At 37.7% G+C, this 15,721-nt stretch overlaps 1 protein-coding gene across 2 annotated transcripts in view; it reads right to left on the bottom strand.

Annotated features, from left to right (window-relative positions):
• Nucleotides 1-4,926: 4,926 nt before the first annotated feature.
• LOC110054680 (lymphocyte-specific helicase-like) overlaps nt 4,927-15,721 on the bottom strand; it is a 48,455-nt gene continuing 37,660 nt past the window's right edge. Inside the window, exons 13-19 of one of the 2 annotated variants that reach the window (XM_089279257.1) lie at nt 15,004-15,165; nt 11,802-11,941; nt 10,407-10,629; nt 9,523-9,642; nt 7,532-7,648; nt 7,209-7,368; nt 4,927-5,416 (exon numbers count right to left, since the gene is read on the bottom strand). In XM_089279257.1, the coding sequence (XP_089135383.1) occupies nt 5,163-5,416; nt 7,209-7,368; nt 7,532-7,648; nt 9,523-9,642; nt 10,407-10,629; nt 11,802-11,941; nt 15,004-15,165 (1,176 nt within the window). In that variant the 3' untranslated portion in view covers nt 4,927-5,162. The remainder of the gene's footprint in view (nt 5,417-7,208; nt 7,369-7,531; nt 7,649-9,522; nt 9,643-10,406; nt 10,630-11,801; nt 11,942-15,003; nt 15,166-15,721) is intronic. The other variant, XM_089279258.1, reaches the window with a different exon arrangement.

Genomic DNA, 15,721 nt, shown 5'->3' with positions numbered 1-15,721 from the left:
CGAATGTTCATTGATTACAAATACACGATTAACAACAAATTAATTTTCTGTGAGGTAATTAGCGTTGCCAAATATCTTTAAAGATAATAAGGTGTCGATTTCCGAGAGAGAAACTTGTACGTTGCGGCTTTCCTTTGCTGTTTGTAGGATCAGCGGGGTGCTTTTAATTTCAGCTTTTAAATGAAGATTTGGGGGTGGATTTTGGTTTATATAGTGTCGGATAAATTTGCGCTCACGGGCAAACTCATAATAACATATCTTCGATACATACAATTTTAGATAGACAAGCGGGTCGCACACGCGATATGACAAGTCAAGAGAAAATGATTTTCTCTTGGACAAGTATATGGTTAAAACAACAAATTAATTTCCGGTGAGGTAATTAGCTTTGCCAAATATCTTTAAAGATAATAAGGTGTTGATTTCAGAGAGAGGAACTTTTCAGCGGAGTGCCTTTTATTTGGGTTGGTACATTTCGCTGACCCCGAGCACATGGACTAACAAGATGGACCTGGTACATGAACTACTTGAATGAACCACCAATGGACTACCCTAAATGTAAACCCCTAAAATTTCTAACCCAAACGTTTAAGAATCAGTTTGTCTGCTCATGTTCCAATCCTCTAGGAACAATTTTTAAACGTCATCGCTTCTGCATGCATTGCGTGCCGTTTATTGCAACCCCCAGGCGATAATAGATGTGCATTTTTTGTGTAGAGTGCATTATTACCATGGTTTAGTGGGCTGCTGTGTTAGACTATGAGTAGTCCCTCTTTCTCTCAGTCCGTTAAGCGTGATGTGAAAAAAAAACCGCGGGTGAGAAATGGCCGTGCGATGCAATGTTGAAGACAAAAATTAAAATGTTACATTTGATGTAGCACTGTGTGAGGACCTTGGCAACCATTTGATTCCATGCCTTTTCAATGTACAGGGCGGATACAAGAAGGAAGGCTTTGAAAAAGTGCGTTTACTTGAACCAGTGCAACACCATAAATATTTAGGAGTGGAACCGTCTTAGGACCTCAAATGGAACACTCATGTTACAAATTGCAATGCTAACCGTTCTCTCGGATTTCTCAGAAGAAACCTGCATTGTTCATTGCCCGTGGGAGGGGGTACTCCCTTGTATGGGCTATGTAGGTATGTGTGGCCCCAAAGGGTATGGTTTTTCAGGCGTTTTGGTTATTAATAGGGTATTGATTTTGGCCATTTTGGTCATAAATAGGGTATGGTTTTTGCACTAGTTTTGAATTGGGTATATGTTTCGTTAGAGAAGAAGCTACCTTTTCATCATTATCATAGGCGTACGGGCACCTTCGGACTTGGGGGGGTGGGGTGGGGGGCGCTGACTTTCTTGACTGAGAAATTTACGCAATACCCGAATGCGAGTGTTGAAATCGGGATACAAACAGACTCACGTTGCACGAAAAAAAAATGTTCACGATTCCCACATCTAATGAAACTGCTATAATTCCAAAAAAAGTTATATTTAAAGCTTACATAATCAATCAATCATACTCTATCAACAGTCTCAATCCGAGTAAAATCTGAAACTTATTAAAGGCAAAAATTCTAAAAAAAGTAACTAACTAGACACTATATTTACGAGTTTTGGAAATCACGCAAACAGAATTATTTTTTTATTATGTTTTCTCTCAAGTGTCGCCATCTTTGCCTGGATCATTAGTGTGTTGCCCGAAAAATCACATTATTTCCGTAGCTGGGGGGGGGGGGAGGCTGCAGCCCCCCCTCGCCACTGCCCTGGCTGACAGGGCTACCCGGCAAGGAGGGTTAAAACATAGCCGTAACTTAGTATGTTCTAACGCCAGACAAACAACAACAAAATACACAACATGTCCGAAGTCAGGAATAACTACTAACACCTGTCAGTCACAACTAGAGACGTTAGAAATCACATGACTTTACACAAAAAAGTGGTCACCCACAGATGGTTGCTAGGAAAGAGTTGCCTGTATTAGATTAAATCATTTGGTTTTCACACTGTTACTCGAATTAAAATATTTTACAGCGCACAGAATTTAGAGTGTAGAGGGGAAGAACAACTCTGTTACCCTTGTTAAAAGGTTAATTCAATTTAATTTATGACTTAACCCTTTTAGCTTTTTAGCAAGTATATGGGTGTTTTTCATGATAAGAAAAGCAACAGTACATTGTTATTAAAAGCAAGTGTAGGTAAGAAGTGAAAGTCGTTTAAGTAACCATTCTTCAGGTGCCAGAGACAACTGAATCTTTCGAAACTGCTCCTGAATGTATGTAACATTAGTGGCAAGGAAGACACCACAATTATGCCATAATCACCTAATCTGACAAGCGCATCAGCTTAATTTCTGAAAACTTGGGAATATTGTGACGCTTCACTCCTCTTTCCCACTTTACCTCTACTAGTATCGATAGTAACGTAAACAGTAGTAATCCCAAAGAACATACTTCATAAGGTTTAGACCATCAAAAGATAATAGCTAAAGCTGTGCTGAAGGTTGTTGTGACCATGTTTAGCCACCCGCACACAGTGAATAGAAATGTAGCTTAAGCTCTACTAGTAATATTTTTTACCAAAACAGAGATGTTAGTCATTAGATCTAGATCCTTTAATCGTCAGACGTTGAAATCATAGATTAAATGTTTCTGTTCAGCAGTTAACAACTCAATTGCACTGCCAATCTCCGATTTTTTACCCAAACAACGTATTACTAGATCATTTTTTAAATTGTCCTTTATATTACCAAGTTGCAATCATGATTTTTTATAGCTTCTTCCCAAGGACAACAAGAGACTAGAATTCTCAAGATCATTGTCTCATTAATTAAAAATGATTATTTAGTATTTAAAGTTAATTAAATAATATTCATTTTCCATATTTATAATATGTAATTAGTTTTTATAGTGGTTTACAATTAATTTACGGCATTCACTTTCAATATTTATTCTTTTCTTTTTTTTTTTTACTTTATATTGATTGGATGCGAAAGCGCTATCAATTATTAGCGCGGTTTTCAATTGAGTGTCGTAAAACCAAAGCCAAACCAATTACTTACCAATTAGACTACTCAGCCAATCTCAAACCGAAGTAAAACCAAAACCAAAGTAATTTTCTAATTACTTTCGACACTCAATTGAAAACCGCTCTAAATGAAGATGTAAATGCAGATGTCTTGCAATCTGATTGGCTAATTTGCTGCCGTCGATAAGAGTCCAGACAACGCTGCTCGCGTCGATGTGTCACGCAATGCCTTTTACAGCTCGCGCTCTGAAAAAAGAAACATTTTCTTTGACGTTGATATTGTGGTAACAAACAAATCGAAATGTGGTTTAGCGAAGGTGTATAATCTTATCGACAATGATACGCGTCAACACACTGGTCAAAATTTGTTGTGGATGCCTCGTGAGTCCACAACATTTTGACCACTGTGATGATGCATATCGTTGTCGATAAGAGTAGTTACATTTTGCGTTAAAAAGTTGTTACAATTCTTTCATTAATGCTACATTTTGCGTCAACGTTGATTGTTACATTTTGCGGCCTAACAAGCGGGATAGTCAGTGGCCTATATTTTGAGTGGCTGCTAAGCACAACAAACAAGAAGGGACAAAAGAACCATTTTGGTGGCAAGTTTTTTCGTCACTCGTTCCGCGAGCGGCCACTTTTCAGCGTCTAGTGCTGTTATTTTGCACTCGACGTTATATTGAGGGTAACCACCAGAGGGAGTCAACGTTAAAAGCGGCCTTGGAATACAACATGGTCTTCTCACCCTCGGTTCTCACCTCGGCTAGCCGGGTAACCCGGCACAAACCGATCACATGGCAAAAAGATAGCCCTCATAGCTCAGATTGCTCAGGCAAGTAGGTGTAGAGAGGATGCCCCAGGAAAGCGCGTTACCCTGTCAAGCATGTCAGCGCTTCAATGGGTTTTCTCAAGAGACTGATCATGTCTCTTGGTTTTCTGAAGAAATGTATGAAAAGTTGGCTCTCCCGGGGTAACTTGGTCAGCCGGGACACCCTCCCTGCATGTAAACAGTGACAAATAAGTTTGCAGAGAACTGATCACGATCACGTCGCTTGTGGCTGAAACAGACAAGACCACACGACAGCAAATTTCTCTTTAAAATTCCTTGCTGCCTTTGATGCAAACTGATTGGTTTCATTCAAATTGACCAAAGCAAGTACCCCAGCGACCAAGATTGTCTTTGTTCTAGTGAATTCTAAAGTATGAAGCAAGCCAGTACTCTTCACAGGATTGTTGCAAGTAAAAATAATTTTTCACCTAGTAATTTTTTTCCAAGCGATTTCTCCTACAAAACCTTATATATGAAAATGAAATGAAGACATGACATCTTTCTCCGCAAATCAAATATATGATCTTTCATATATTCACTTGTATATGAAAATGAATCTGCATAACTAAAGGAAGCTGCAACGGATGTGATGTGATGTGATGTGACCTGCTTGAACGGGATTCGAACCCACGACTTCTGCCAGAGGTGGATCCAGAATTTTTGTTAGGAGGGGGTGCACCATTAAGGAATGGCGTAAACTGACAGGTGAATAAACAAATTTAAAAGCGAATATGAAGAAGGTTTTATCTCAAGGGGGTGCGCACCCCCTGCACCACCCCACTAGATCTGCCAGTGTCTACGATAGCAGCGCAGTTCTCTACGAAATGAGTTATCAAGCCAACTGAGAGCTGGTCACTTTGCACATAGATGGTGAAGAATACAAGTGAATATATGAAAGATCATGTATTTGAACTGCGGAGACATGATTGATCAGTCATGTCTTCATATTTTGATATTGTTCTTTTTAAACAACCGTTTTCCTCACTTGTTTATCATTACGTGAAAATCGCATTTTGTCTTCAAACACGTCAACCACAAATGAAACCACGAAAACACAATACACAATACAAAATGCCCATATAATCAATTTTAATATCAAGTTTCCCATAATTATTCTTAAAAAAATAGTAAATGTACAACACAAAATGCAGCAAAAGAGTTCAAACAAAACCATTATATAATATAATATCAACAAAACCAACTATAAAAAGAGCTATGAAAAAATTATCATCACAAAAGGTAATGTTATTTCCAGTGAAGTGTAACAAAATCTCAAACAAAGAAGATGTTGCAAAAGGAGCAAGTGCTTCAAGAATCAGAACTATTGTCCAGCACACGGAACAAGCCAGAGTTTTGGTTTCTTTTGGAGCGTGGAGATTTCTTCCGTTTGCTTTGTGTAGTTTTAGTCAAGAGATCACTCCTGTCCAGCAGGGCCTTCAAATCTTGATCACTCATCACCAGATCTTCACTGGAAACTACCTTCTCATGGTCCCTCATCTCCAGCAATTCACGAAGTTCCTTCCCATCAATAACAGCTGTGTCTTGATTGCCCTTGAATTTACCTACAGTGATGAGAACACAAATACCAAACAATGATTAATCTTTGCCAGTTCATATAAGAGGTAATGCCTAAACAAGAATCTTGTTACTCCAGGGTGGAGACAGGCCCGTGAGGCTAGAGTATTCTGCCCTTGAGCCCAGAACGCTTGATCTCGGGTGTAGGACACTAACAGGCCACCATGTCTGGCTCCTGCAGTAAATGAAACAGGTAATAAAAAAATTAGGATAAACCTTTATTCTGGCACACCCTCAGTCAATGCTCCAATGTCTGCTTAATACAGGGTTTTTGTTTGAAAAAGGTTTACCAAAATTGGTTAAAGTCAAATAGCAAACTAATAAGTGTTGGATAGCTCTGAAGTAACTAACTTTCTTAAACTTTTATTGACATGTTTCTATTCATTTGTTTTCGTGGAAAGCAGAAAAGTGTTCAAAATGCAATACATAATTCCAGAGATTTTCTCGAATGATTCGGTTGATCAAACTTTCAAACAATCGTGTAAAACAGAAAACAAAGCATTAGCTAAGGCTCGGTTCAGACACTGTACTTCACAAGAACCAAATCAAATTAATTGAATTCAGTTCGCGTGAAGTATGGTGTCTGAATCAATTCGAAACGGCTCATTAAATTCGGATCGGCTCAGCCGTTCACGCCTGGCTTAACCGGGAATAACGGCTGAGGACCGGCTTTGATTCAGATGCCGATCTTCACATGAGCCGAACCAATTTTTAACATATTTTGAAGACCTGAGTATGTCTATAAAATTGTGCGTCAGCACATCAGACTGGTGGGTTTCACTCATCAGAGAAGAAGCTGATTTGTGCAGCTCATGTTTTCCTGTTTTCAGGTACAAGGTACTTGCTGCCACCTTGGTAAACAACTTCAAGATCAATGTGCATTCATCATAGCTTCCGTGCTTGTGTTTGAATTACGTGTGAACATTGCATTTGTGAATTAACCTGAATATTGCAGCTGGGCTTTTTGCCCAAGTTGTGTTGTATTTCATGGCATACAAAACGGTTGGAAGTTGAAATTGTATGTTGAATTTTAATCTATTTTGGCGACTTTTCTTATATTTTTCACAAGATGGCTTTGGATCGTTGTTGGTTGTTGTCTACTATGTTTAAGGGAGTTCAGCACGTATCAGCGCTGATCGAAATGCTCTTTTATCGCCCGTTGAATTTAGTTGGGCTGGAATTGAGATCGGCGTCTGAATCAATCCAGCCGGTCTAAATTAATTTGGGTTGGCCTAAATTCAAATTCGATTCAGCTAATGTGAAGTATAGCGTGTGAACCGGGCCTAAACGGTATAACTTCACGTTTTGTCAAACATCATGCAATCATCATCCACAATTCCTCCACTAGAAGATAATTTCAGGGTTGTAGCAAAACCCTTCAAACTGACACAATCCAAAAATAGGGAAGAAGTTTTCACAATAACAGCTGTTTAGTCACCATTTTCTAGGGCAAAATTTAAAAAAGTGGTATAACTCTAATATTTTCACTCACATCTTGTATAACAGAATGAGGCTGCTTGAGTGTGTTTCTGGAACGACCACAAACTGGAAACGAGTCGGAAAACCGTGAAGGATAAGTTCTCGTACCGACTTATGTCGAGTGAAAACACTAAAATACAACATCCTACAGGTTTGGAAAATACTGAAAAACAAGGATAAACTTCTCCAAGAGCGCAGTGCAGTCAAGAGGTGTAACATGTTTTTGTTTCCTTTACCAGAAGTTCAGTTCAAATACAATGCAGACTAACAAGTTGTAGACGCAACAAATTACGTGCAAACCTTTGTGAATGATCATCTTTTCAAGTTTCCTCTTGGTGGATGCTCTCTCGACAATTTTCTGATCAATAGTATTTGCAGTCACAAAACGATACACAATAACTGGTTTCGTTTGACCAATCCGGTGACAGCGATCCTGAGCCTGCAAATCCATTTGAGGATTCTAACAAATTACAAACAAATTAAGCAATTAATCTTAAATTAGCACTTGAGTTAACTACTTAACTGAAAGTTATTAGTACAAAGCAATAAAATAAACGGATTTTCGGATTTAATGTCAGATATGCAGTTTCATAAATCATGGAAAATCATGAACAGCAACTCACCCAGTCACTATCATAGATAATAACAGTGTCTGCTACAGCCAAGTTTAGACCAAGCCCACCAGCTCTTGTGCTTAACAGAAATACAAAGACTGATGGATCAGCTTCAAATTTCTTTATCTAAGGACGCAAAACATTCACAGAGGTTCAAAATTTGTAATCCGAGGAGTGGAAAATTAAAAAAAAAAAAAAAAAAAAATGCAATTTGGACAATATTACTTAGGAGATATAACTGATATTTTCCAGTTTAGTTGCATCACACGAAAAAATTGTTAGACCAATCATGTACCGGAAGAATAAGATTGATTGTAATGTACAATACCCCACTCAATACTTGATGCTTCTTTGTACACTCAAGTCACCAGCAGGACGTTTCACAGTATGCAGAATCATCTACTTATCTTACCCCGTAGCCCTGTTAGACCTGTTTGCAAAAATTTTCATGATTTTAACGTTCAACCTTATAGACAGGAAATAAAGCTGTGCACTTGATATGTAGTCGCTCTTTTATTGCAATTTATTCAACTGTTAAAGATATCTTATTAAGGTTATTCCTAAGAATTGCATTGCGCATCCCTACTGCGCACGATTTTTGCGTCATTAGCGCTCTCACGGGCGCGTGCATATACACAACATATACAAAATGGTGGCTTTTGCAAAACGGCTCGGCTAGCGAGAGACAAAAATCGTTTTTTTTTCTCGGAAATGAGTACCGGGACCCAACCATTTTTTTTATTTAGTTCAAATGTTGCGATCACCGTTTTCCTATAAAGTGAACATAGACCAATTTCTATTGCAGAGTAAAAAACTAAATGAGAGCATAGCTGGTGTTCGGAAAAGATAATATGTGCTCTCAAGATCACTGCGTGCCTGGAACGTATTTAATGCCTGTCGGCTAAATATGGGTGCCTTTATCATGAAACGCACATCAAATTACTCCTTAACTTTGATGCAATACACCCATTCATGTTTTTCTCACTTAACTTTCTCCCTATTTTTCTGCTCTCACAAAGTGTATAGTGAATGGTTCATATATAAATATTTCTGAAAGCAGATAATTTAAGGAATTATGGGGTTTATTGAAGGTCCTCCTGCTCCTAAACGAATACCGGAGCCCCCCTTTTTTGTTTCAAAATTTAAGTTCTCTTGATGTAAGCAGCCGACAGGTAAAGTTTGAAAGAAAATCTATTGTGAGTTCTACTTTGATGGAATTACCTCAACTAGGCGTGAGGGCCATACTGGGAGAATATCGGCCCGAGTCCTTGACAGTGCAAGATTTGTACAAAAAAGACCAAGGTCCGATATTCTCCAAATACGGTTCACACGACTGAAAATGAGAGAAAATCGCCACGATCACGAACTGGAAAAAAGCGCACAATTCTAATTGGGAGCCGATTAGTCGTATACTCATGCCTGATGTCAAACAAACCAGAGGTGAAAGAGAGTTGGAAGAAAAAGAAATGGAATCTTTTATGTTTAAACCAAATCCTTTCAGGGACGTAAGCTATAAAACAACCAAATATCTTCTCGAGTGATCGTGCTGGATCATTTGGGACAGTGCCCCGTCCAATACTGAGAGAATATTGGAGCGGCAATGGTGCAATCTGATTGGTTAAATAAACAATAGCCTCCATTTGACGGGAAAATATGCTAGGATATTTGTCCGCGGACATCTATTCCGAGAAGCGAACAGTTTTCCGAGAGCGTAGCTCTAGGTAAACTGTGAGCTTCGAGGAACAGATAATGTCCAAGGACAAATATCTGAGCATATTTTCGCGCCAAATGGAGGCTATAGTGTTTATTATCCTTCAAATCTTTTTTGCAACACGCACAGTTTTGAAAATTGGGGAATATTCTCAGATATTCCCCAGTTTCAGCTGGGGAATATTCGGTCACGTGACGTGTTAAGACCAATCGCGTATGAGCGAAAATATTTGATGGATTACAATTTTAGTTATTGGCCCTCTAAACTAATTTAGTCATGTAATAAGTACCTCTTCCTGCCTGTCTGACACTTTCATTTGCCCATCCAGCCTGGAGTAGCCATAGTTCCGTAGGATACAGTAATCTTCCAAGATATCCATCATACGGGTCATTTGTGAGAATAGCAACACCTAAGTTGAAAGGAATGTTAATCTTCAACATTTTGCTAGCCCAAATTATTACCCTCTTTGAAACTATAGAACTGTGAACTATGACATAAACGGAGGTCTTGGACAATGAACTGTGGACAATGCTGATACATTTGTAGCTACTTCATAGGGATAAGCTCTCTCTGGGAAGCACAAAGAGAAAGTGGCAAGGGAAATTGGATTTTCACATCTAATAGATGCTGTTCATAAAGAAATTAAATCCAAATTTGAGTACACAGACTGAGATCATTCATGGAGAACTCTATGTTTGACAAAACATCTTGAACATATGCATTTCTTTTGTTAATGACCTGTTTTTTGTACATGTGTTGAGTATTTATAGCATTTCATTTAAACATGATACTGACATTCAGCCAATATTGAAACATTGTTGGTTTTCACATTTTATAGCTAGTACTCCATGGTAGATTTTAAAGTTACAGAGTAATTGAAGAAAAAAAATCAAATCTTTGGATACTTAAATGGAACCAATTTAATATTGAAAAGTAATGTGACCAGACATCGCAATAAGAATTATTACCGTTGATTAATAGTATAAACATTTTGTATCATATGATCGTTGGAGAGACCCTCCAAGTATAAAAACAATTGAAAAAGAAAACTATAAAGCCATAAAATCATTTACTCCAGTTCTAATAATTATTTAAACTATTTCTATCATTGAAGTCAGAGTGTTATTTCCAGCTCCAGCAGTGAAAGATAATTAATTATTCTTGAAGTAGTACCTTGTGTCCTCTCTTTTTAAGTTCAGGTAACATTCGATCAAGGAGGAGCGTCTTGCCACAACTTGTTACCAGCTCTTCGTCAACCTTGCGCAGTAAGGTTTCCTGGTCAACAGGGCATTCAATCAGATACGGATGGTTACAGCACTTCCTTAACTGCATCATGATATTAGTCATACAGACTGATACAACTGTAGTTGGAGCACTGGTGCAGGTGGCAACATTCCTGCAATCAAACACTCATCATTATCATCCATGATCACTGAACCCAGAATAAAATAATATTATCTTGCATTATTTGTTGCTAGACAGAAAAGTACATGAGGGATCTATATTATTGCTATTTCATAGTAATCTGCCTTGTTTTCATGTCTGGCAAAAAAGGAGGGCTTTGTGCAAATACACAAAACTCAGTGTTTCAGGCATCAATACTACTAGGGATTGGAGGGAAAAATCACCTTTGTATTTAAGAAATAGAAAACATGTACCGTGTTTCTATCGAGTTATAGAAATACGAGTGGAAGTTTGGGAGAACGAGAAATGCTTTTTCGAGTTCTCCCAAACTTTCACGAGTGTTTCTATAACTCGATAGAAACATGGAGAACATGCTTTCTATTTCTTTTAGAACAATGTGACGAAAACAAGGAAAACAACTTGTTAACTTTGATAATCAAAATGTAAATTCTCTTTGCTCGCAGCATCATTACGTCAACAGCTTATGCTAGTTCTGTTTCCATTGAGTTATAGGAACACGATTTTTAACCAATCAGCGTGCGTATTTTCTTAAATTTAAAATTGAGAAACATAAGTCTAAGTCACAAATCAATATGCGAGAAAGCCTCCTATTGTAGCTAACCCCCTAAATGAAAGTAATGTAACAAATTGTAAATAATGTTAGTATTGTAAGTTTTGTTGGTATCGTTAAATTGTAAGTTATGTTAACATTGTAAGTAGAGTAGGCAATTTTTGTATGTAATGTTATGTTATTGCAATAAAAAAAATGCAAAGGTTACGAAGAAATGATCTGGAAGCCCTTGATAACCGACAACTTGACATAATGATCATTCAGTTTATGCACCGTGACAGAGAACAACAGGACATGCAGTGTGCATTCCCAATTTATTTATTACAATGATTCGATAAACTAATTCCACAAGAAAGGTGATCATGTATCAGCAGTTACCCAGACAAGGAACTTAAGAAAAAAACTTCAAGCTAAAATTCCAGACTTGATAAAAAGGGCCTGCCAATCAGGTTTACACAACGTCACAAGCTTAGACTGTAGTTTTCAAATAAAAATAAAAATAATTATACAGGACAAGGCTTTCCAAACAAGGGGAATATTCAAACAAGGCTACATTTGATTTTGGAGGAATAAACTGTGAGCTTAATTCAAACCTGTTGTTTTGCCTTGAATAATAGTTCTGCATTTCATCTTCATCAATGTTGTCACTAAAAAAGAGTTTATAACTGATGTCTTGCCGGCCCTTTCTTTTTATTCGTCCAGTACTACTGCACTCAACTGGGCCATCTGTTTTCTGGAAAAAAAAGCATTCGATTATAACTTACAAAATGCTGTGATAGGGCAAATTTGAAATTACTGATGAATACCACGCAACAAATTGAAATGAAGATCTAATAATGATTTAATAATATAATAATAATTAATTATAAAATATAATTTACAACTGGTCAGTGGCTGTACATTTAAGGCATTTACAAGAAAAACACCTTACCCTAACAAAAATACTAGCAGTAATCAAAGATTAGTGGAGTGCATTAGCTTCGTTTTGGTGCACATCGTTTACAAAAATTCAACTTTTCCTTATTCCAAAAATTGACATTTTTATAAATGTAACTCTGTCTATAGCTTCTGAACTTGATTTAATTTGTAACATCGTTGTTGTATCTTGTTTAAATGGTACGGTTAATTAACACTGAAAAGTTGTTTCCCTTGGATATGTTTCACTGTAATTTTACCCCTTAAAATTTCTCAAACCTATTAATTTTAGTTTCTCGTGGATGTTGGGAGAAATCCAGAATCACCTATGCTATTCCAGGATACTTTTACACAATCACTTTTAAACAGTCCTAAATAAACAATAGAATGATTTAACAACAGAACGGGAACGAGAGCACGTGGAAGAGTCTGGACGCCAGTCTATTTTGACTTCCGGTGCTGGCGTTGTTGTTCTTGCAACAAGTTCAGGACGGCATTTCGATAGCTTTCACGTCGCAACCGGAACGCTGGAGATTCTTCCAAATTTTTCCAGTTGTAAAGGTAAGACTATCTCTTGAAATGAATTTAAAAATCATTTGCAGGGTGATTGTTTTTTTTTTTCGTGTTGTTTTCACTCAAGAAATTTGTTAAATGTACCGCTATAATTTTTTGTACGGATTCATGCAAGTTCCCAAAAGACAACACAAAGGGGCAAAGATTTCCTCGCAGATTTTAAATTTGAGTAGGGTTTCTGACAATTTGTGGGTTCTTGTTTAAAATGTTTCCTTAAGGTACTCGGAAAACTCTAATTGCAAAAGCTGTGAATTAATTAAACAACTTTGCTGCATATTTTAACTTCAAGCAGTCAATAACATTAAATCTTTTTCGTTAATTTTCTTTGCTTTTGTTGTATTTTTACTGCACTGACGGACGACAGCTCTAATTCAAAGGAAAGGTAAGAATAAATGTTACTTTCTTTCCACACTGGTCTACACTTTTTGCATGTTGAATTTGGAGTGCTAAAAAGATACGAGAAGAGAGAGTCGTGCTGTAATTAAAACCTATATTAAACTAAATTTTACTTCGTCGTCACCTTATCAAACTACTAGTATCCATGGTTTATGCGAAATTTTGACTGCTTCCCACTGAACTCAAATTAACTTTCATTTGCATTTAAAGTCAATAAATTTAAAATAATTTGTTATGTTCCCAAACAACAATTCCACTACCACTCTGACCTCACTCATGGATATGTTGTAAAGTCATATTGTTGCCTCTGAATGGTCCCTGGAGATGTACTCTGAAGGGATAAGCAGGGTCACCATACAAACAAAGTGGCTCCCCATTGCAGAAGGCTACGCACCTCAGTATCGGTCAGTAAACCAGACTCATTTCCTCCAGTTCCTAATATTGTATCATCATGCCTTTTGCCTTCAAACGGGCCAGACATGTTTGCGATTAGACTATTTGGTGTTACAACAATCTGACATTTGATACTGTCGACTTGTTTGTGTCCATTATACATGACAGGCTCATTCTGCGTTGGACAAGCTACACTTCTCAAAGTTCCATCCACAAAACCAAAACAGTTTTCGAGTGGTGACCCCTGAAGGTGAATGGCATCTGCATATCTCTGCAACTGACCTGGTTGCAGAAAGGGATTCCTATCCCAGTTCCTAAGACGATGACAATGATTTGTGTAGATCAAGTCTAGCATCTCATTGAATACAAGACATAGCTCAGTCAGATTTCTGCCAAAGCGGTGCACCATATCTGTTTAACGATAAGGATACGCTAGTCTTTTTAAGAGAATACACATTCCCTCCATTCCCTCGCACACAGATCTTTGACAACACACTATCTCGTCTGGAATTTGCAAATTTTCACGTAGCACTAGGTCCTGCCTCCCAAATCTTATCTCAGTCGAGCATTCTGACTCATCCCAAGCATCAATGCCAAAGCGTTAATAATTTATAATATGGAAAAGTCAGTCTTGATGAAATCGCACCGTATAAACAAGCGAATTCCACGTCATCAATTTTGTTTGTATATTGTGAAATCAACAAAGCGTAGTGAACAGTGGCAAGACTTGCAATTTCTGCGATTTGTTTTGGCCTTGGTTTACGCCAAAATTTTGATTGCATCATTTTTATATAATGCAAACAAATACATGACCACACCAAGATAAAACTCAGGCTATGTTTAATACATAGAATTTTTAAAAGACTTATATAACTACAGCACTATACATCTAACTTACCAAAAGCGAATGCACGGACTGAAGGCCAAAAATATAAGCTTTGCTCAGTAAACACGATCCCCTTGATCAAACGAATATACACCATTCCATGTTACTTGTGAGGTAATAGGTCAAAAAGGCGAAATTCAAATGAGAAACACCTTGTTTGTTTGTTATTGATCAACAACTTTGGAAAGCAAAAGAACAATGAGTAAATCATTCCAGAACATGGGCATTCACCTCACACCTCTTTGCTAAATCACATTTCAGTCAAAACATGACGGCGTTGTCAACCCAGTTCCTTGCAGGTATTTTTGCTGCGTGTGCCGTCATCAACTGACATTCCTGTTCTGTTGCTAAATCACTCTATTATCACGAACATCATTCAGTAGTCCATTCCAGCTCTTCATGAATGAACCAAAAAAATATTAAGATTTATCCTCGACTTGTCTTTTTCAGGTTAGTGCAATTGGAGTCCTACTACATATAAGACAGTCACAACTACAGCTACACTACAGCTACTACTGCCACGGCTGGTGTTGGTGCCACTACCACTGCTACTGCTACTGTTGCTGCTGTAACTACTTTAGTGCTACTACTAATGCTGCTGCAAGCCTCAGGATTTCATGATCGTAATATACCTTTTTATCACCAACAATATCAGGGAGAGTCTTGTCTAAACTAGCTTTGTAGAAGGTCTGCTGCTTTAGAGTCAATGGTGCATAAACCAAAACTTCCTTCTTTGGTGGAAGTGACAACTCAACATCAGTCTTCAAGCGTCTCAAAAGGAAAGGTGTTAGGATCTAGAAATAAGTGTAAGTAAACATCACATTGTAACTTTTTTTATTTTATTTTTTGTAACTATATCATGGACAACTTGGAAAAAATATTTGAGGCCCCCTTGGGGTAGGGGGCTCCCTGAGTATTCCATATCCAGGGCTCGAAAAATATTTGAATTCCACCTTGCCCATTGGGCAAGTAACTCTCAAATTTTGCTTGCCCGGGGCAATTCCCTGCTTGCCCATGAACCCAAAAATGGACAAACTACAGGCGTGTTTTAATGTAATAAACCCATCTTGACTGTAGTCCTACTAGTGCTGATCACTTTCATGTTCATGCCAATATATTGTAATATTTCCACAACTTTTGACTTGTTCATTCCGCTTTTATGGCGTCAAATTCAACTTTCCCTGGAATTTTTGAACGTGATAAAAAAATGTCATCAGGAATTAAACTTTGTCCCACAGCATCTTTTGCCAGTACACCTCAACCGAGGAGGTTGTCCTTAAGCTTGCCGAGGCTTTAGACGTGGATATAAATCCAAACGACATCGAAATATCACACAAGCTCCACAGGAAA

This window comes from Orbicella faveolata, unplaced genomic scaffold (genome assembly GCF_042242905.1).
Source record: "Orbicella faveolata isolate gen_17 unplaced genomic scaffold, um_ofav_v1 contig_47, whole genome shotgun sequence".
Taxonomy (NCBI): Eukaryota; Metazoa; Cnidaria; class Anthozoa; order Scleractinia; family Merulinidae; genus Orbicella; species Orbicella faveolata.
This window is presented reverse-complemented; position numbering and strand designations above follow the sequence as displayed.